The following is a 23,701-nucleotide window of genomic DNA, read 5'->3' on the forward strand; positions in this document are numbered from 1 at the left end:
ACTATACTATATTATATATGGCAAACTATACTATACTATAAGCTATATTGTACTATAGTATACTATACACCATAATAATCAAAACAGCATGGTACTGACATAAGAACAAACACATAGATCAATGGAATAGAATAGAGACCCCAGAAATAAACCTACACTTTATAGTCATTTAACATTGGAGAGAAGCAAGCACATATAAAGGGCTAAAGATAGTTTATTCAATAAATGGTGTTGGTAAAATTGGACAGATATGTGCAGAAAAATGAAACTATACATTTTCTTACACCACACACAAGATTGCATTCAAATGGATTAAAGACTTAAATGTTAGACCTGAAACCATAAACATCCTAGAAGAAAACATAGGCAGCAAAATCTCAGACATTACTCATAGCAATATTTTATCAGATATATCTCTCTTGTCAAGGGAAACAAAAGAAAAAATAAATAAATGAGACTATATCAAACTAAAAAAAATTAGTTATTCTTACTTGGAATTGAAGAGCTGTCAGCTCTTTCATATACTTGTTTGTGGTATCTTTGATTTTTTAGTATTAACCTCAATCTATTATTTATTTTTTCAGGAATTTTAAGCCACCTATTTAATTCATAAGGGTGGCTGCAGTTAAACTAGATAATACAATCCATAAATCCAGGTAACTGGCGCTCCCGTCCTGCCCTATGCTCCAGTCGCCTGAAGGTAGCTGAGAAATGCGGCGCTGGCTTGGCATCTCTGCACATTCTCGCTCTCTCTTCAGGGTCCTTGAGAACTTGACCAGGGGAGCATATCTCTATCAGACAAAAGCATAGCCAAATAAAAGTTCTAATTTATTTTTTACATAGTTAAATATAGATGTTTTATGCAACCCCTGGGGATAAGCACCCCACCATGGAAGATGTGATATAAGCCAGTGCTTCTCAAATTTTAATGCATGGAGGAATTGCTTGAGGATCTTGTTAAAATGCATATTCCAATTCAGGGGATCCAGAACTGGTCCTGAGATGCCGCTGGCAACTGCAAGGAATCTGAAAACATACCTGTTCATCAACAACTGATGAGGAGTGGTAGAGGTCAGGAGGTTAGGAGGAAAATCACCTGTGAAGTTAGAGGTATTGTACTTGTGTAGCTAATTTGAAGACCTTGAGGATGATTTTTGAAAAATACTATTAGTTATTATTATTAAATTGGATCCCATGGGACAAAACCCACAATTGTAGGCTGGTTTTAATTTTTCCATCTGTCTGAAGTTACATTGGATGAGATACAGCACAATCTACTTCCAGCATGAACTGGAATGATAGATTCATAAAACTCAATGAATTCACCAAAATTCAACTAATTTCAATCATATGTACATATATGTATAAATATGATTGTGCATATATACTGTGTGTATATATATATGCTATGTATATATGTAGTACTATAGGTTATATATATACTTTGTTCAGTATGTATATTTATATAATTATATAAATGTTATATAATATACTTATATACACATATATACACATTCATACATACACATACATACATAGTTCACTGAGATACAGAAGAGTGGACACAAGCTACTTGAGGTAGTTCACTCTCATCCCAAATACTTGGTAGCATTTTCTGCCCAGGCTGTAAGGGTGTCAGGCTGTAAGGGTACCATCCCCCATCTGGGACTGAAATATTGCAAATGCTACTACAAAACATGAATAGAAACTTGGGTGTTCTCGGACTTGTCCATTCAAGTACAGTACTCCATAGAATACTGGCTTTCATTTTAATAACTATTCAGACAGGTTCCAAGACACAAGTAAAAAATTTGCCTAGTGTATTTGGAGGACAAGGAGAAATAGAAGTAATGAGAAGGGTGTTACCATTTTCTTCATGGTTGTCTCCCTGCTGCAAGTGTACAGTGATCAGTTACATGTCGTTTTGAGCTATAGAATCCTCATGCTCTATTAACTGTGGTGTTAGGAAATAGCTTCTGGCAATTTTCCATCATGTCAATTACCTGAGTATTTACATTAGGAGAAACATTTGTATAATGAGTAAAAAAAAAAGCCCCTCTTTTCAGCATTTCCCCATTAGATGTACAAAATATTTTCCTTCCTATAAAATACACTTTAGGAGTATAACTTTGTGATACACATTAGATACTGGAGCTTGGAGAAGCAAAAGGTTCAGTTCAGTCTCTGGCTTGTTATTAGTTCTTTTTGTATTTCATTTCTTGATCTAATGTAAATTGAACTTGGGGATATTTGGAACACTAGTAATAGGTTTTAAAAAAAATCATTGAAAGAACATCTCAGAAACTCTTCTGTAGAAAAACTTGGGAAAGGTGGTTTCATTATACTCTCAAGAAGTTATTTATAACAAAGCATCAGGTACCTTTGATAATGAAAGACATCATTCGTATTTTGATCAATACCTCCCATCTGATACATAATTCAGCCTGAATGGGACATGGCATTCATTTTTCTTCATGGCATTGAGTGACTTGATGCTATTTCAAATGGTAAATCTGTGGGTTTGGATTATAAAAAGAGAAAGTATTTTAATAATAAGCCAAAAACTAAATTGATAAGGTTCTATTTTAGTTCTTTCACAGGCAAATTAGCTTTGAGCTTAGTGTCAAAATTTAGTGAAGTTACACAGTGTCACCACATTTTCTGTTTCTACAATTATGCTATTTTTAAACTCTATTTTCTTCCTTTTTCTCTCTGCCTTCATTATCCCGAACATCAACCTGAGATTTCCCTAGGAACCTTTAACATTCATTGTGAATTTTGGTCTCTCCTCTTTATACTACTAGCTCTCTAAAAATTTATCAATAGTTTAGATGCCATTTCATATCAGGTAATATTTTCTACTGCAATAAGAAGTGATAAAAAAATCAACAACTATTGAGCTTTAGTGATTGTTTTTTTCTCAGGGATTTCAACAGGTATTTGATTTTACTTGAAATTTATGCTAGACCGTTTAAGCTAAGACTTCAACATTTGAATTATATGTTTTCATTTTTTTATTGAAATTTATGTGCACTACTAACACAGTTTATGCTAAAAGGAACTGGCCTTAAGGCACAATGAATCTTTGTTTACACTTTACCAAACTTACATAAATAATTTCTTTTAGAGGTAACTACTTTGTACTCAAAGTGTCTAAAGTGCATATGAATTTGGAAATGCATTTTACTGACAAGTTCAAGTTTCAAGAGTTAAGAATGCTCATTTATAACTAGTACTATTTTCTTACTTCTTTTTGCTGGATATGTGAATCTGTCAAATAACAGTGTCAAAAAGCTATTGAAATCTGTAAGATGACTCCTAGCCTTCAGGCTTTTGAAGTAAGAAAGACTCCTGGGTCCCTTGCTGTGGGATGGGCTCACCACAGCAACAGCCACTCATTAAATAGCGAGAACCCTACCAGAGAATCGTTTTTCTCTCTTCAAGTGATGGTGCAGACCTTCACTTGGCATAGTTTGTGTGTAAAATGTTTTATAATTTATTTTGCAAATTTGTTGAGAATGGTGTTGAATGGTAAGCTAGCATTCTTTGAAAATATTAATTTTTAACTACCTGAGTATATAATATCAGCATTTTATAAATATATCAAAGATATGCGCAGACACTGTTGACTCTTGCCTTCACTTTGGGTGGATTACTGCTCTTGAATGATGTGATGTCACTCTCTCCTGGCTCCCCGGCCTTCTTATGACAGTGCTTGGTAGTGCCCTGTGTGTGCCCTGTTATACTGGCCCCTTTCCACTGTCTGTTTCTTAAGTCTCAGTGTTCCTCAGACATCTTAACTTTCTTCTATGCTCATCATTGGTTATAGTCTACTAGATACAGGTGATGACTTCGCAGATCTGCCCCGCCAATACATTGGACCTCTATGTTCAGCCTCCTAATAGATCTCCATTGGAATGTTCCTGAAGCAACTCAAAATCAGCATGTCTAAAGCAAGATTTTTTCACTATATGCTTCAGCCCTATTGATCCAGTTTTGGTTTACTGAAAGTCCCATGCTGTCTCCTGCTTGTCTGCGCATACCTTTAGCCTGAAATATACTTTGCCTCCAGCTAATTCCTATTCACTTAACAGATCTTACAGTTGACTTTCACAGGAAGCCTTTCCCCATTCTTGTGTTAGGATTTGGGGCCCCTTTGATATAGTAATAGTGATAATACAGTAATATTATAGTAATATAGTATGTATTATATAGAAATATAGTATTTATAGTACTATATTACAGTAATATAGTAATATAGTATAGTAATAGAACATATTTATATACTATACTGATAAAAGGTAATGATGACTGTCATAGTGATACTTTATCAGTTTCTTATTGATGCTGTAACAAACTACCACATCTGTTGTAGCTTAAAATAACACAAGTTTTAAAAAAATTAAAAGCATAAATTTATCATCTTACCGTTCTAAAGATTGGCACTTTGACACTGCTTTCACTAGAGGCTTTAGGAGAGAATCTATACGTTCTCTTGCCTTTTTTATTTGCTAGAGGCTGCCTGCGGGCTCGGCCCCGGCCGCTCTGCCTTCCCAGCGGCGGTGGCCTGCAGAGCCTTTCTCACACTGCGCCACTCTGGCACGGCGTCCTTTGCTTCCTGCTTTCGGTTTTTAGGACCCTTGTGATTATATTTAGTCCACTTGGATAATCCAGGACACTCTTCCAATTTAAGGTTAGCTAATTAGCCACCTTAATTCTAGTTGTGACCTTAAATCCTCTTTGCCAAGTAATCCAATGGAGTCACAGGTGCCGGGAATGAGGATGAGGAGGTCTTGGGAGGAGCGTTTTTCTGTTTGTGGCCATAGCTAACAGCACTGAGAACTTACGGCTTGATAGGTACTGTTTTAAACACCTGGCATGTATTAACTCACACAGTTGTCAAGAACTGTGAAAGGTCTGAAATTTTACCTTACCCTATTTGCAAGCTTGACAAGTCAGCCTATCATTGTTTCTTGAATGTTGGCAGAAGATATGAAATTCCTGGATTAAAGAAAGAAAATTTGATCCCTCTAGCTATAGCAGTGGCCCAAGTATTAACATTTTTGTGCCAGTTCCCTGAACCCCAATTCCCACTGGCACTGCAAAGAGGTCCAGGTGATACCTTCATGTGCAATGCATTATATTACAGGTGAGGAACCCTAAGCCTGGGGAATCTGATTCTTTTATAAATGATGGTATGGGTGACTGGACTTTGCATTGGAGAGGATTCTTTTTCTATTTTTGCTATATAGATATCCCTAAGATGGTAGTCTGGAACAAGAAGTGGTTGGTGTCTGTGCTCATAGATGTACAAAAATGTGAGAGACCCTTGAGAATTATGTTTTAACAATAACCCTGGTAGTAACCCTGTGAAATAGTTGCAATTAAAATCATCTTCATTTTACAAGAAAGGAAAATGAGGGGCATAAATGGTAAGTAATGTGCCCCATTAAGTAGCAGAATTGAATTTTGAACTAGGCTGCCTGGCTTCAGAGCCCACGTCCTAAATCTCTGCTCTGGGCTGCACCGATTATGCTGTGTCCTCATCACAGCATATAAACGTACACTATGCTGAAATTCCTGTCATGTGTGTCTATAATATATACACTTTCTAACTTGTTTGTATCCCCCATTGGTTTTTAAGCTCCAGGAGCATTTAATGGGACTATATCTTTATTGTTCAACATTTATATATCTAGTGCTCAGATCAGTCTGGCTTATATTAGGTAATGAATAAGTATTTCAGGAATACCTGAAAATATATCATACATTAAGTTTTAGTAGAGAGGAACCTTTACTTTAAACCTGCATTCTCTTAAATAACAGCAAGTCTTTTTTATATAACAAGCATTAGTCGTTTTGGCCTGTTACTCGGTGATGGGATAGGGGTGAATTAGTGTGTTTTCTTTGTTTACACTTAATAATGTCCATTAAAGCAAAGACCTTGAGTTTTGAAAGTGAGAGGGTGCAAAATAGGATGATGGAAATTAAAATAGAGCTAATTTTAGAAATTAAATCGGTGATAAACTGACAAATGTTCCTTGTGCATATGGGCTAAGTCCTTTGGCACAGAATTTTTTTTTTTCCAGGGGAAAAGGAAATCAGGCAACACATGAAAAGTACTTCTCCTTTGCAATTGACAGTAATAAGTAAGTGTTGAGGAAAAATTCAGAAATGGAAAAAACCCCCAAAACTAACAAACTTTTGAGTGTGTGACAGGAGAATCAACAAAAACAGTGAGTGTGTGTTGTGGTATTATGGCCTAATGGTAATTCAGAAGAATGGTAAAAATTTGAAAACTTAAATGCTAAGCTTGTGAATACAAGTGGTACTGATGGAAATTCTATTACAGACCAAAACGACTAACTGAAACTAGTCTTTTCAGATGGAAAGATGCCTAAGCAGAAACTTCATCGGGAGAAAAGTGTGTTCAGTTTTAAAACGTTGAAGGTCTGGTTCACTTTGGATTTTGGGGGCCATGTATCCAGGGAAGGCAAAGCTTAAACCCCTTTCTCAGATGAACTTAAAAACAGCCATCGAGAACCTAACCTGTTTGTGAGTAAAAAAAAGAATATGCGCTTGAAAGGAAGATAAAAAGTTGGATGTTCTCATGTTAATAAATACCCATAATGGCTGGCTTCTATGAATTTTATCTTATTAATACTGCTATTTCAAATGCAATTTATGTTTTGACTAGCCACATATGGTAACTGTTGGAACAAGGAGTCTTTTTATTTTTTATTTTTATTTAACAATAAATGTATATGTGAAAAGTACCTTGAACAAGTAACAGTCATGGGCATAATGAAAATGCAACTTTTATTTATTTTTTTAACCTGCTATACCTTTAAAATTTATTTAGCAATGATATGGCTATATCCTATGTGTTTTTTCTTTTACTCATTCTTAGATAGGTGCTATATTGCATTATGTTATAAAATAAAATCAAAGTGCCTAATGTAACATATTAAACCAGCACTTCATCTTTGTTCAAGCACAAGATTCCTCATCTCCCAGGGTAAGGCCTTTGATGCATTCGATTCCCCCAAGGTGGGGATGACCTGCAAAGATCCCAAATAATGATAATGTTGATTTATCATATTTTGTGATTAGAACTAAGTGCTTGACATGAACCTAAAAAACCCATTCACTTCATCTTCACAACAGCCTGCAAGGAAGTTATCATTAACATGCCCATTTATCAATGAGGAAGTGGAAACTGAGAGTGAACGAGGTTTTCAGGGTCCCAAAGCTCACCAGTGTTAGACCTGGGTCTGTATCCCAGAGAGTGTGGACCTCAAAGCTTCATCTTTCAACTGTTCTATCCACTGCCCTCTGCCAAGGAGACCTGGGCAGCAGTGCTGGGAAGATAACTTGGATCATCATTGAGATGCTGCGAGGGTACAGCATGGAAGACAGTGCGGAGGGTGAAATTCAAAGGGTGAAGTAAGGCAGGAAACAGAGTTCGAGTTAGGTCAAAAGCCTGGGGATTTGAGACCAAGATGGGTTTGCGGGGAAGGACCAGGGCAAAGAGTTCAGAATGTGTCTGTGAATCTGGAGAGAGTACATCTGAGAGATATTTAGCAGGGGTTAGGGAGGTGATTTAAAGGAGCAGCAGCGTGCTTCCCTGGCTGAGAGCAAAACTGTGGAAATGGTGACCAAAACTGCAGAATTTAATGCTTTTTTTCTTGGAAGAGTATTGGTAATGGTTGCACATCTGTTTGGTTTGTAATACAACACAAAACCAATCGTAAGATCTATTCAGCATCACTTGTCATCACAAGGCAAAGTATTCATTTACTTTGCGATTTGCTTTTGAATATCAGTCATGTGCTTGGTACTATCCTGGGCACTGGAAATGCTGTGACTGTAGTAAAAAGATGACCTGCCTTGGAGCTGAAGTTCAGCTATTTCAGTTGGGATGTTAACCTCTCAGAGATGCTTTTCCTGGTCACTCTGTCCAAACTATCCTCATGCCAATCCCATTACACTTTACTGACCCTTGTGTTATTCCTATCTCAGCCCCAATCCCAAACTCATGTTATCTTGATTATCTATTTATCTGGATATGATTTGGCTCCCTACCTTACCCAGCGCCCCTCCACTGCCGAAGCTAGAATGTGCGCTCTGTCACAGCAGGATCCTTGCTAGTCTCCTCCCCTGTTGGTTCAGAGAAAGGACTCAATAAACTTAGTAAATGATTGAGTGAATAAAATGTACTGCATGTACAAGGAAAATGAGAAAGATCAGTTACTCCCATGATAAAGCTCTATGGATTTTTTCCTCCTGTGAGACCAACACTTCTGATATAAATGTATGCACTTGAGATTTTTTGACCAGAAAAGCTCACACTCAAGCAGGGACCAGTGTTGCTTTATAAGGAAAGTGCCACATCCTTTGATCACGCCTGGGGCTTGGCAGCAGGACTGTTTTCTGCCTGGGTAGGAAGCTGATGCTCTTGAGTTGCTGGGGGTAATACTTCCTTCCTTGGTATTCAGCTTCTTGTCTTCCAAGGTTTTATATCCTTTATTGCGCTCAAGGTTGAAGCCTGGTGCACTGGGTTTCAGATTTTAGCAAGTACTCCCTTAGTAACCTCAAAATATTTACATAAATGGATTGCATAAAATCAAAATGAATTGACAATTTTGGATGAGGGCAGCTTGAAGGCAGGGATTGATTGGTGAAGAAATATTACGGAGGAAAGACTTGCCTTTAGGGTATCTGGCTTAGGGAAAGAGAAAGTATCAAGAGAAAGCAGGACAATTGACAAATATCTGAGATCATGTTTCAAATGTATCTTCTCTACTTACGTCACTCAGAGCATGGACTGAGAGGTTGTTAATGTGGCAGAAAACATCTGAGTTGGAGGATACCAGACTCTCCTACTAGAGCCAGGCCTTGGATGAGCCCAGAGCTAGGGCAATGAATCTTACTCTGCATGACAAATTATGACAATCTGTGAGCTCAGAATGTGACTGTGGCAGAGGAGAGGCCTGAGATTGCACATGGTTTTTTTTCCTAGTGGTTACTTCGTAATGTGGAATACAGTAGTTTATATTTCTAGTTTCCAAAGTTGTACATCCAAACATTACCACTAATGGCGGAGACTGGATTGCTGTTGTATGTGTTCTGAGGCCTTGTTTGGTCGTTCTTTGGACCTTTCCAATTGTGTCAGTGTTCCTTTTAGCACGGTGTTGTCAGGCTAGCGGACATTTCTCATGACACCTGACTTTCCCCAGTGTGCAAAAAAGGAGGCTGCAAGACTTTAAGCAGGGTTAAGCCAGATTAAAGGGCAGGGGGCTATTCCAGAAGGAATAGCACAATACATTGGAGGCTCTATCAAGTAACAGTCTACCACAAAGGTGGATAGGTATTTTCCTCTAGAGCTCTAAGAGAGCTATCTAGGCACGTGGGTGGTGACCGATGACACTGGAGTGGTGAGAACATTCAAAGAAAACCAGTAATGAAAAAAACAAACAAACAAATAAACCACAGTTGGAAATCCTGGAGACCTGGGGAGTTTGATTTTCAAAAGTCAGAGGATGACAAGAAAATCAAAACAAAACAAAACTACAACAAAAAAAGGAAGGCAAATCTAAGAAGTTGCTGGAAAAAATGGATAGCCTGTTACAATAGACCCTGATCAAATTGTGATAATTGTCAGCAGTATCAAAAATAAATAAATAAGAGGAGAGAGAAATCTCCATGAGATTTTGTGATCATAGTTATCGAGAGCTGTTTCAACAGAGTGCAAATTGTAGTGTATTGAAAGAAGCAAGTAGAGGAAGTCAGATTTTTATGTTAATTTATGTAATCACATTCACTAGCATTATATGAATATTTGCTATCTGCCTACAGTTTTTAGGACTGTAGTAATTAATTGGAAAGACTATTATGCATAATTTTATCCAGGATTTTCTTTGAATTCCCAAGTAAATTAGATTTTGAAATACTGGAGTTATCTTACCTCTGTTTTTAAGGCACATTAAAGAGTTATAGTTGCACATTTTAATGGATATAGCCTCATGACAAATTTATTTTGCAAAAATTAAAATCATTTATTTCATTGTGAATAAATTGTATCTTCTTTAAAGTTAATAAAAAGAATATTTCAGTTATTTAAGGTATTTTTTTAATACTTTCTTTTTCTTTATGTTTTATTTTTAATTATATTTTATTGATTATGCTATTACAGTTGTGCCAATATTTCCCCTTTGCCCACCTCCACCCAGCACCCCCACTCCCTCAGGCAGTGCCTTCACCATTGTCCGTGAGTCATGCTTATAAGCTCTTTGGCTACTCCATTTCCTACACTGTACTTTACATCCCCATGGCCATTCTGTAACTGCCAACTTGTACTTCTTAATCCCCTCACCTCTTCACCCAGTCCCCTACACTCCCCTACCATCTGGCAACCATCAAAATACTCTCTGTATCTATGATTCTGTCTCTATTCTTCTTGTTTTCTTAGTTTGTTTTTTAGATTCAATTGCTGATAGATATGTGTTGATTGTCATTTTAATGTTCATAGTTTTGATCTTCTTTTTCTTAAATAAGTCCCTTTAACATTTCATATAATAATGGTTTGGTGATCATGATGAACTTCTTTAGTTTTTTATTTTCTTGGAAGCTCTTTATCTGTCCTTCAATTCTAAATGATAGCTTTGCTGAGAAGAACAATCTTGGCTGTAGGTCCATACTCTTCATAACAATGAATATTTCTTGCCCATCTCTTCTAGCCTATAAAGTTTCTTTTGAGAAATCAGCTGACAGTCTTATGGGACCTCCCTGTAGGTAACTAACTACTTTTCTGTTGCTGCTTTTAAGATTCTCTCTTTATATTTAACCTTTGGCACTTTAACTATGATGTGTATTGGGATAGGCCTCTTTGCATCAATCTTGTTTGGGACTCTTTGTGCTTCCTAGACTTGTATGTCTATTTCCTTCACCAAATTAGGGAAGTTTTCTTTCATTAATATTTCAAATAGATTTCCAATTTTTTGCTCTTTCCCTTCTCCTTATGGCACCGCTATGATGCAAATGTTGTAATGCTTTAAGTTATCCTAGTGGCTCCTTACTCTAGCCTCATGTTTTTGGATTCTTTTTTCTTTTTGTTGTTCTGATTGCTTGTTTTTTGCTTCCTTATCTTCCAAGTCAATGATTTGATTCTCAGCTTCATCCACTCTACTGTTGTTCCCTGTAAATTGTTATTTCAATTAGTGTACCCTTCATTTCTGACTGGATCTTTTTTTATGCTGTTGAGTTTCTAAGTTCATTGAGCATCCTTATAACCTGTGTTTTGAACTCTGTATCTGATATATTGTTTTCTCTCCCTTTTGTTTAGTTCTTTTTCTGGGGTTTTGATCTATTTTTTTCATTTTGGCCATGTTTCTTTGTATCCTTATTTTGCAGCCTCCCTGTTTTCTTTTCTTTGTATTAGGTAAAGATGCTATGATTCCCTGTCCTGGTAGTGTGGCCTAATGTAGTAGATACCCTGCAATACAACAAGCTCCCCTATCATCCAAGCAGGGTACTTGAGGTGCATCCTTTGTGTGGGATGAGTATGCTCTCCTCTCGTAGTTGAGTCTTGATTACTGTTGGCAGGTTAATGAGAGGGATTTACCCAGGCCAGTCTGTTGCAGGGACCAGTTGTGATTACTGACCACCAACTTCTGCCCTTCATGACAGATCAGTTGTGCAGGGGCAGGGTGGTGGTTCTCTAACATGATCTGTAGTTGTCTGAACTGGGTGCTCAGGCCCTGGGGTTCCCCAGGTGGTGTCGGTCATAGTCAGCCCCAACCTGTGTTCTGTCTGGGGCCACTCTGCATGAGCTATAAAGCAATCTGAGATGGCTGTTACTTGTGATGGGCTTGGAGATTCCCAGGTAAAGCCAACCTATGAACCTAGGCTGGCTGCTGCTGGTGCTGGGTTTTGGGCAGCTTGGCAAGAGGTACAGGGGTTGGGTGCTCAATGAGGCCAGCTGTTTGTTTGATAGGATTTAGGAAGTTATGAAGCATGAACCAAGACCAGCCATTCATATGGAGAAGCCACTGTTAACAGCTTGGGTGAGCCCATAAGTTGGGTGGGACCCTCTGGGGTGGGATCTCCAGTGTAGGGCCAACAGTGTTAGCCAGATTGATAGAGTCTCAGATATAGCACCTGCCTCCTGGCTCTGTGGCTCTGTGGAGGAAGTGTTCAGAAAAAGAACAATGGCCTCTGCCTGCCTTTATGCCTGGGAGAAAGCTATCCCCCAGTTCTTGCCTTGATGCCAGACCCTTCAGTTTTTCCCTCTATGCCACTGGTACCTTTCAAGCTACCACTGTGGTGCTAGAGCTCAGAGGGAGTGAGTCTGAGTAAGTTTGTGTGTGGATTCTTTAAGAGGAACTGCTTGGGACTGCAGAAATTCCTCCCATTGACTCTATTTCTGCTGGTTTTTGCAGCCAGAAGTTATGGGGACTTATCTTCCTGGCACTGGATCCCTGGGATGGGGGGCCTGGTGTGGGGCTGGAACTACTCACTTCCAAGATATCCCTCCTGAATTTTCATCTACCACATGTGGATTTGGGACCAGTCCATATGCATCTCTGCCCCTCCTACCAGTCTGGATGTATGTGTGTTTTTAAAATACCATAGTTGTTGGACTTCCGTTTAACTTGATTTCTGATGTTTCTAAGTGATTGTTGTTTTATAGTTGTAATTTTGATGTGGTTGTGCCAGAAGGCAAGCTGTGTTTACCTATGCCTCCATCTTGACTGGAAGACCTCAGTTTCTTATAGTGGACTCTTTGCTTCCTTTTGATCGAAGAGCATTGTATCTCTGGCTGCTTCAGGCTGCCTCTGAGGCATGAGTAGTATTGGGCTGGTATAATTGTGGAGGTGGTAGGGCAGGCCATCAGGAAGGACAGGCTAACTACTGTTAGACAAGAGATGTCCCTGCATCTCACAAGAGAAATTTCTTCTTCCTCTTAGTTTCATTGAAATATAGTGACATGGAGTAAAGTGCACATATTTTAAGTGTACAATGTGATGTGTGAAGATGTGTGCATGCCTGTGAAGTCACCATTATGATAAGCATGTGTATCATCCTCAAAAGTTTTCTGCTGCTGTCCTCTCAACCCCTCTCATCTTTGCCTGCAGGTATCCACTACATGCTCTTTGACAATATAGATCAGTTTGTGTTTTTCTAGAATTATAGAAATGGCATGAATCATATAGCAGGTATATTTTTTCTTCTTTTTTACTCCTATAAGTTTTTGGGATTCTCCCACATTGCTGAACATTCCTACCAACGGTTCATTTATTTTTATTGCTGAATATTATTTTGTTGTATGGATATACCATACTTTATTCATTCACTTGTTGATGAACATTTGATGTATTCCCAGTTTTTGGCTATTGATATAAACTTGTTATGTACATTGTATACATGATATACTTCATGCATTCTTAAAATTGAAAGCTAAAATGAGATTCCTTAAGTAGTGAAGGTATAGAACAGCAAGGCATAGTTAAAATATCTCAACAGTAATTAGTACAGATCCAAGTTTCTTCAGTTCTTTGTTAAAAGGTTATTAAATGAACAGTAGCATAATCTATTTTTTTTTAGTTTCTCTCTCTCTCTTTTCCCGCCTATGTCTACTTTAGTCCTTGTCTGTGCCTGAGAACCTGCCTCCTATTATTGAGCTGTGTTTTACTTTTTTCTCAGTGACTTTGTCTTTTCTCTTTTTTTCTTTTTCAATTACAATTTACATTCAATATTATTTTATATTAGTTTTAGGTGTATAGCATATACTCTACAAAGTAACCCCCTGATATTTCCAGTACTCACCTGGTACCATATGTAGTCATTATAATATTACTGACGATATTCTTTGTGCTTACTTTATATCGCTGTGACTATTTTCTAACTATTAATTTGTACTCTTTAATTTTTATACCTCTTTCATTCAGTCCCTCAACTACCCCTTCGTCACTTTATCTGAGTCTGACTGCATTTGCTGAAGAGTCTTTGTCTTGTTCCCCAGGCCTTACTTCCATGCCCTCAGACTTCTGGAAACCAATATGAAACCAGCTGCCTTCCTATGTCACCACTGCCTGTTATTTTTGGCACCTGACCTGCAACCGCCCCTCGCCATTCCTGTTTATGATGACTGCCTCCAAAGTATACTTTCCCCTTTATTCCAACTCCCAGACTCTGCACCTGGGCCATGTCTGGAGTCTCTGTGCCATTTGAGCCGATCCAAATCCCAGTGTGTGGCCAGATTTGCTTACTCGGCAGACCCAACTACTCTTGGAGAACTCCAGCATACAGAAGTGTCTCTGTCCTGCAATGGGCTTAGTTCCAAAGGATTATTCCTAAATCCACAGGTTCCTGCAAGAAAATGACACCAGATATGCTACTGCTGTTGCCATCTGCTGGTGGCAGGCAGAGTTGACACAATGTTGTCCTATCTCCCAGTTTTGTCGTATTTAGGGAAGGTTTCCATTTAAAATCTTAAGTAGAAGAAGGTCTGTTTATGTACTTGCAATTTGTACTAATTCCCAGACCTATGTTCTACTTCATCATATGCTTGAGCAACACTGACCTTTCTGCTTGCTTCATCTCCACCTTCGGGCCTTTGCATTTGCTGTCCCCTCTTAGAACACACTTCCACAGATCTTCAAACATCTGGCTTCTGCCATTGCTCCCATCTCAAGTGAAATGTGATTACCTTACAGACGCCTTCCCTGGCAATGCTATCCCCACGCTACCCCACCTGTCAATCACTCTCATACTCTATTAATTCTTTCATTCATTTATTTCTTGTTAATTGACCTCTTCCTCATACCACGCCCATATATGAATGTAAGTGCCACAAGAGGATGGGGCAAGGAGCTTGGAGTACAGAACAATGCTTATATTGAACAAAAGGGATGTTCGATAAAACTTGATTCAGTAAATACATATAGCACCTCTGTTTATGTGTTGAAATCTTATCTTCTCAAGTCCAGGTCAAATACTATCTCTTTCAAGAACCTCTCCAGTTGGATTTGTTCTTTCTCTTTCACAGCACTTTTTAGTCTGTCTATGTTTCTTGTGTTAAGCTGCCATGTTCTCATTCTTCGTTTAAAATGTGGTGGACACAGCGACCATCCCTGACTTATTTTGAAATGCATTTCAGACTTAAAGACACAGCAAATACTGAGAAGATTTTGTTGCAGTCATAAATAAAATCAATCATGTTGTAAGACTGTTGATGATTTTGTTCTTTTTTATTATGAAATATTTCAGACATACAGAATAGAATTAATAATATTATGAATAATACTCCTATACCCATCGCCTGCTTTAAAAATTAATATTGAAGACATAGTTGAAATCTGTTGTGTGTGAAATAGTGATTTATAAGAAATACATAGATGACCGAATACATGTTTCTCATGTATGCTTCTTTCATGGTTCCTTGGTAGTGGCTTTCACAACCCTAGGAATTTTCTAAGCGATTACAACAATAAACTTGTCTTTTGTTATGTTAATGAAGTAACTTTTAACCTAGGGGAATGGGGCTGGTTGCCAGGGGAACCAAACCTTTGATTAAGAGGTTTGGAACTTTCAGTCCCACCCCTTTACCCCCTGGCAAGAGAGAGGGGCTGGAAATTATCCATGGCTAGTGATTTAATCAATCCTGCCTACGGAATGCAGACTCCATAAACTCCCCCAAACAAGGTTCAGAGAGCTTCTGGGTGGGTAACCACCTGGAGATTCAGGGGGAGTGGCCCCTGGAGTGGACAGGGAAGCTCTGTGTCTGTCCCTGGCCGTGGCCCTCTGCATCTCCTCCATCTGGCTCTTCCTGAGTTATATATATTTTTTATAATAAACGGGTGATCTAGTAACTTAAATGTTTCTCGGAGTCCTGTGAGCCACTCTAGCAAATTAATCAAACCTGAGAGGAAATCATAGGAACCTCTGATATACAGCCAGTCTGTCAGAAGTACAGGTAACGACCTGGGTTTGTGACTAATATCTGATGTTGCAGAGTGTGTGGGTGGGTGTGTGCTGGGGAGGAAGTCCTGTAGGACTAAGACTTTAACCTGTGGAATCTCAGTCTATCTTTGGGTAGATGGGTAGATAGTGTCAAAACTGAGTTAAACTCTCAGATACCCAGGGATTACTTGTTGGTGATGTGGCAAACTCCCCTCCAGCTTCCAAGTTGAAATAGGGTCTGGGAACCTCAAAGGTCACCTCTCAACCCTTTCTCCTCCTCTCTTTCCTGACTCAATCACGATTCTGAATTTGGTGTTTATCATTAGAATCTGTGTGTGATTGTATGTTCACTATACCGCTACCGTCTGTCTTGGTATGTGTGTGCATGTGTGAGTATTCATTTGCATCATTGGTACTATTCTGCTTATTTTTAAGTAGCATATGACAAGTGTCATTTTACACCTTAATTATTCCCTCAACATTATGTTTTTCAGATTATCCATGTTGATACATGTAGTTTTAGAATCTAGTGATGAAATCATTCATGTCAATTATTATATAGTATTCCTTTATATAACCATTTCAGTTTCCTTGTTCATTATCTTCTTGAATAGCATTTAGTTTTCCATTTCCACTCTTACAGACAACACTGCAGTAAACATTCTCGTAACATTTTTTTTTCTTGGCACCCTAGGGAGTTCCTCCAGGGTTTGTTTATATTGGGAAGTGGAACTTCTGGGCCAGAGACTATAAACATTATGTCATTGTGATTAAGAACAAGGCGGAGAGCCAGACCGGGGTTTGAATCCCTGCTCCCCTACTTGCTACCTTTCTCAGGAAGCAATGAGCACCTGCTATTTTCAGTTCTTCTCATGAGCATGCGGGTCCTACCTCCACTCCTGGCATCCAGCAGTCAGCTTGGCATAAGGCCCTGTGGCTATGGTGCACCCTGCCGGCACCCCTCCCCAGCTGCACTGCCTGCTCCCGGAGCCAGGGCCTTCCAGGCCTGGGGCTTCACACGCAGTCCCTGCTTGGCATTTTTGTACCATTTCTGGTCCATGGAAAGCTTCATTTTCAAGACTGCAGATATTTTTCAGTTTTACCTTTTAATATTTTATGTACCATCAGTATGTATTTGGAGCAGAGGGAGTACTTCAGAACATGAACTTATGGTTGCCTAACCTTTTCAAATAAGCACAAATCTTAGAATCATCTAATCATAGGTTTTTGGAGCAAGGAGGGATTTTTGAGATCATGAGGGACAATAACCTTGTTTTATAGGTGAGGAAATTGTGGTCTCGAGAAATTGAGTGATTTACAGATCTCATATCTTTAGTTAATGGTGGAGGCAAGACCAGAACTGAAACCTGTGGGTTCCCTCTGAAATCCTCTTGCCACTACATTCACCATCATGGTTTCCTCCATAGTTGCGTATAATATTTTTATTCTTAACAGAAATCAAAAAATAAGTTAGAATTTAAGAATTTATAAAAATGATATCACATTTTTAAACTGATAGAACATATTTTCCTTTGGAAAGCGTTGAAGTAGAAATAAGAGTACAGTGTTCGCTGCATTGAACTAAATATATTTTCATTAGAAGGCACTATGTCTTCTGACTCTGTAGATTCCTGCTGCACTTGGTTTCCTTGACTTTTTGAAACTTGTAAGAATGGGCCCATCAATAATGGTTCTGATACCTCCAGCCTCCTACTGCATTGGGTCTGAAAATGAACTGTGATGGATGAGCGTGGCCGGCGTGTACAGTGAGAGCCTATATTTCTGCTGTCATGTAGAAATGGCAGGTAGTTTAATTTTGGAAAAAAAATTACTAAGAAAGAGGAAGTATTCCTTCTAATTAGGATTTATTGACTTTTTAAGGATATGACTTTAGAATCCGGTATGTTTGTTAAAGCCTTTGGAATTGTTTTATTCTATTTCTAGATCTTTTAGCTGTGCCTAAGCATCCGTATGCTGCTATGGAGAACTGGGGACTAAGTATTTTTGTGGAACAGAGAATACTGCTGGATCCCAGTGTTTCATCTATTTCTTATTTGCTGGATGTCACCATGGTCATTGTTCATGAGATATGTCACCAGGTATGAGAAAAAGGATCAGGTGTAAGTATAATTGCAAACTATTGAGAATGTAGAATGATTTCAGATACTGAGATTAGGAGTTAAGTTATTATCCTCCCAATTAAGTTTTAATTATCGATAGAGCACTGTGTAGTTCTTTCTGGAAGGTATGTCGTTTTTCTCAGGTGACAGCATAAACTAAAGCAAACCCACTGGTCATATTGGACAAGCAACTGTCGTTCAGTTCAGTGTAGTGGAGGAGTGAGAGGGCACTGCCACCCAGCAGCCTCTTTGGAGACACTATCCACTCACTGTTCTTGTCAACCTTGCTTTATTTTCTTGTGATTATTGGTGTGTACATATGGTAAGTACAGTGATGGCAATGATTTATTGCATTGCTGCAAGATGCAGCTGAGTTTTGTGTACGTGTCAAAATTTGCCTTTGCTGAAATCAATTTGTTACTCTCGTTTTCCCATCACACAGACACTTAGGAAGTCTTTCACTAACTCAGCCATAGACTCTTTGTTCTCAAATGATTGATAATTTTTTGTCTTGGCATGTGTAGGAATTCATATGTAAATTAGTCAACTTTGTAGTGAAGCTAAGATAAAATTAATTTCATTTTGATTTTATGCACTTTCTTACAATGAGTGAAAGGGATTACAGAGGTTTTGCAATGCTTATCTGAATCTTCATTCTAGTGAGAGAAATAAAAAAACCTGAAAGTAAATGTTCATGCTGTTTAATAGAAAGTAATATTGGTACTGGTTACTGGTAACTACGGCAAATTTTTAAGTGAAAACACAAGAAATCTCCTACTTATGCCTTCAATTTGTTATAAACCCAAAACCCTTTTTAAAAAGCTAGCCAAACGTAAGAGTGATGTGGAAAATGCTGTCAGATAAAGAAGCTGAACTGCTAAATGTTAATACGCGAATACTGACTTAATGATGAATTAGTCCAGGCCAGTGGACCATTTACCTAAATGTCAGCCTTCTGCAGTGAACCTGTAAGATGTTTGTACCTGTCATGCTGGCCAGGTTGGACATGTGTTCCTTGCCTCAGAGACTTAAAGGGACCCATTGCAGAGGTACCCAGGGCTCCTCTACTGTGTTAATGAGAAGGGTTCCTAGCTAAAAGTACAATTTTTTTTTGATGCAAATGCAGTTTCCTCTTTGAACATCTCTAGAAACAGATTACAGGTACAGTTCTGTTGAAATGAGAGTACATTAGTAATGTTTTCATTGTTCCTGCAACTGATTTTATTTGCTGTTTATTCTAAATTACTCTTTTGTTATAGCTTGGTAGTTAGTGCTATGCTACTTACTAGCAGGGAAAGAATGAACCAGACACTGAGAGAACAATTTTCACTATCATTACCAAATTATTTTCTACCTTCTATTTATTGTCACAATTATTTTTCTTTTATATTGTAAGGTTGTTGTGTTTACTAAAGGAATACTGTATGTCAAGGGCTCAGTACAGAATCTGATAGGTAGTAAGTGCTTACTTAATCACAGCAAGTGATTATTATCTTCAAATGAGAGTCACAGCGAAACACCCTAGAAGCGGGTGACCACGACCCTGCACCCGAGAGCAGTGGGATAAGAAGTGGGCAGGCACAGTCTTGTTTAAGTGAATCTGCTCCTCCAGTTCCAGTTTGCACGCATCAAGAACTGTCAGCCAGGACAAAGGGCATTAAGGAACAGACTTGTTTCCCTTCATCACAACCTCGCAGATCACCTTTGGCATCTGGGTCTCATTTTCACACCAGTCTACTTCCCTTAGTGAGGTCACTGTCCAACACTCTCTGACAACCCCCAAATCTGGCCGCTCTGACTTCCAAATTTAAGAACCTGTTATCTCAGCCACATCACTTAGTAGCTGCAAGTTTCTTAACTCTTCTGTGTCTCAGTCTCCTGTGTAAAATGGGGCTAATAATAGTATCTACAATTTAGGATTATTGAGAGGACTAAACAAATTTTTCCAAGAAGAGCTCTTAGAATACTGGTAGTCACATAGTACATGATCAATAAAACTGTTATTATTGATTTGCCTCCACTGCTGCTGAAGCAAATTCCCTGTAGCTTCATCTTCTTTTCTGTGCGTTCCCTTTCCTTCAGCCTACTGCGTGGACCTGGCTGGCCCCTGAGGCTTCTTTCTCATTTCTTGAGTATCTCAGCACCTGGATGGAAGTAGACTAAATACTCTCTTGCCCCTATTCCTTTTCGCTCTTTCCAAAGCACTATCCTTTTTATTTGAAAACCTCCAGCCCCTCTGAAGTTCATGTTCTTACCATTTCCCCTCACTCTCTCTCGTATTCTTGTACCTGTTATTCCTCACGTTAACATAGATCACACCCCTTCTGTGATATTGTCACAATCCTTAAGATAGGCTTTCAGTTTAAAGCAGAGACATTCATTTTGGTTAAGAATACAAAAATATTTTTGATATCACTTATTTTGTGGTCATCAACATGTTCAGAGTTATTTCTCTTTTGTGTTTCAGTTAGAGATCCTCTTGAGTGACATTTTATTTTTAATATTGAAACACTCAGTCACCAAGCTCTTTACAAAGCTCCTAAAACTGTACATGATTTGATATTTGCCCACCATTTCCTTCTGTTTCTTAAATAACTCATTCCCACTTAGAGTGTTCACATTAAGGGCTGCTTAGATCTGTATGGAATCCCATTGCCTGAGGCTTCTTCATAGCTGGCTCCTTTTTACCATTAAAGTCTGAGCTGAAATATCACCTGCTTAGAGAAAAGGCTTTTGCTTTTACAGTCTAAGACAATCCCTCCCCCATTCCTATCACACTTTATTAGGATTTGAAATTGTGTTGTTCATTTGCTTATTTATATTTTATTTTCTATCTCATCTCTTCCCCCACCTCTATAATAAGGTGTCAGCTGCACAAGGAGAGACATTATCTGACTTTCCATCATTAAATTTCAAGTCTTTAAGATAGCTCCTGGCATATAATGTTTTGTTTTATTTTTATTTTTTATTTTTTTTGAGAACAGAATTCTTTTAACCTTTTGCTGAACTTAACGGTTTCAGAGTGAAGCATCATGATCTAATCAAAATACCAATTAAAAATTACAACATTATCTTCTTGTTGAAAAGATCTTAGTTATTTCTCTGGCCCAACCCCTCATTTGTATTAAACCATGGAGAGTCAGGGGTGGAGCATCTGAAAAGGCCTCAGTGCCTTCAGTCAGCTGATGTTTTCTCTGAACTGCCTCTGTCTCTGGAAGGCGATGCTGCAAACTTACTACGATGAGTTGCTCACTACCAGGCAGTGTTTTCCAGCTTTGGCCATCTCAGTCTGTTGGAGGCATTTTCAGAAGACAACTGCTAACCCTAATTTTCATCCCTTAGTCTTGATTTGTTCCTTGTAGCACCACAAGACACAAGCCTTTTTCCTCTTCTACATTGTGGGTCTTCAAATATTTGAAGATAGCTGTGATTAGTCTTTTTCCTCCTGAGTCCTTTCTTCTGCAGGGTGAAGTGTGTGTGTTTCTGTTCTTTGATTATTTTATATTTGTTCTTCTCTGCATGCATTCATATAAAAAACTGGTGTTATCCAAGTAGTAGTTAAATGAATCAATAATCTTACCACAACACATTTTAAGATCCCCCCAATCAATTGAAGAGTGAACTCCAGTTATGATAATCATAGTTAATTACATTTAATTTTAGGTAAAATTATTCTGGGATACATTTGATTTTATTGGATGCCTATTCATTTTGTCAATGCAGTGGTTTGGTGACCTTGTGACCCCTGTGTGGTGGGAAGACGTGTGGCTGAAGGAAGGATTTGCTCACTACTTTGAATTTGTTGGTACAGACTACCTCTACCCTGGCTGGAACATGGTAAGTACTTTTCTTTAATTGTTTACAACTCCCAGTGGAAGATTGCTCTGGTGTTACACTGGACTTCTTATTTTTTTATTTTTAATCATTAAAGGTAACTTAAAATACCTATTGATGCATGGAAAACATTAAATGTCCAATAATAATGCCCAATAAAATAAACAGAATTTTAAATTTATATTTGTAATTTTAATTTGTACACTAAAATAGTATTCCCAAAGAGTTCTCTTTTAATTATCAGAACTAAATAAAATTTCATTTGTTATAAGTTGATTTCAAAATGCTACAGCTCTTCAGATAGAAATATTTGAAATTTATTGCAGTATTTTATAACAAAGACAAACTATCCTTCAAATGGAGAATGTAACAGTAATTAATATGTGTTATTTTAAGTATATGGGGCATAATATATAGAAAAATGAGAACTTAATATTTCTTCAATGTGATGAAACACAAAAATAAGCTAAACTTGTTTATGCATCATTGTTGTAGATGCACTTTGGGAGTAAATACGATCACCTTCAGGTTTGATTGCCAGGTCACCTGCAAAGAGGAATGTGCTTTCTTGATTCTTATACAACACTTTCACCTTTGAAATTGTGTTTCCCACATTTCCATCCCCCCACTTCATTGATATCTGAGGACTAGAATGAGGAAAATGCAAGGTAATTTACAGTAGTTATCTTTCATACAATTTTTCAGATACTGCTTTCCCTAGGGAATTTTTTTTGACTGAGTCTGTGATTTCAGCTTCAGTCACACATAGTGAGCTCTGCCCCCTCTCATGAAAGCAGACAGTCTCACCACTTTGCTGTAAGGGCCACTTTGTCACAGTAATGCTAACTGACGGCTGGTCATGTGAAGATTTTGTAAGTTGTGCCCATTGTACCCACACTCTAGGAACATACCTGATTGTTTTAACCTGAAGTAGGACTTGTTGTCCCTTAAGCAGTGACATTTTAGAGCATCCTACAAAAAAAAAGTGGAAGGTTTGATTTTTATGTGTCTTTTAATATAATTCTTAAAATGTTTATGTAAGCTTTCATTCATCAATAGTGACTATATTATTATTAAATGGAACCCAGGATGTATGTTGTTCTGAAAGTCAAATTTTAAATTTATTTTAAATGTCACTGTGTGAAAGTTGCAGAAACTCAAATTTTACCTGTGAAATATCATAGGTGATAATATACAAGTTGGGAAAAAAGTAGGTTTACAGTTGTGTGTACGTGAAACATAGTTTATTCTTGTATTATATATTTTTCCATAGGAACAATTATAAACCTACTTTTGTCCATCCCTGTATATTCATTTTATACCACTCTTTTTGATGTGTAAATTATTAATAGTAAGTGATTGTCTAATTATCTGTTATGATTACAAGTATTATTTGAAGAATATTTAAGCCCAGGTGAAATAGGAAGATGTCTATAAGTCATGAGATAACTTCTCTACCATAAATTCAACCAGATCCTGCTGAGTAAAACATATGATCTGACATATCTCCTAGAAAATGCATTACAGTGGTATATAGTATATTGTTATGTTTTAATTATGTTCATGCAGTTTTGTCCATATTTTATAAAGGCAACATGGTTCATTTGCACAAATATATGAGATAATTTTACTTAGCCTCCTTTTTTAAAGATTTTATTTGTTTATTTTTAAAGAGGGAGAGGAGAAGGAGAAAAGGAGGGAGAGAAACATCAGTGTGTGGTTGCCTCTTGGGCACTCCCTACTGGGGACTTGGCCTGCAACCCAGGCATGTGCCCTGACTGGGA

General features: G+C 38.0%; 1 protein-coding gene across 2 annotated transcripts in view; it reads left to right on the forward strand.

The window, feature by feature from the left end:
• Positions 1 to 23,701, forward strand: part of TRHDE (thyrotropin releasing hormone degrading enzyme) — a 393,263-nt gene that overhangs the window by 181,412 nt on the left and 188,150 nt on the right. For both annotated transcript variants that reach the window (XM_054580121.1, XM_054580122.1), the window contains exons 4-5: positions 17,908 to 18,062; positions 21,807 to 21,920. In XM_054580121.1, the coding sequence (XP_054436096.1) occupies positions 17,908 to 18,062; positions 21,807 to 21,920 (269 nt within the window). The remainder of the gene's footprint in view (positions 1 to 17,907; positions 18,063 to 21,806; positions 21,921 to 23,701) is intronic.

The sequence above is a fragment of the Pteronotus mesoamericanus genome, unplaced genomic scaffold (assembly GCF_021234165.1).
Source record: "Pteronotus mesoamericanus isolate MK-2021 breed Mesoamerican mustached bat unplaced genomic scaffold, CSHL_Meso_final contig_56, whole genome shotgun sequence".
Lineage (NCBI taxonomy): Eukaryota > Metazoa > Chordata > Mammalia > Chiroptera > Mormoopidae > Pteronotus > Pteronotus mesoamericanus.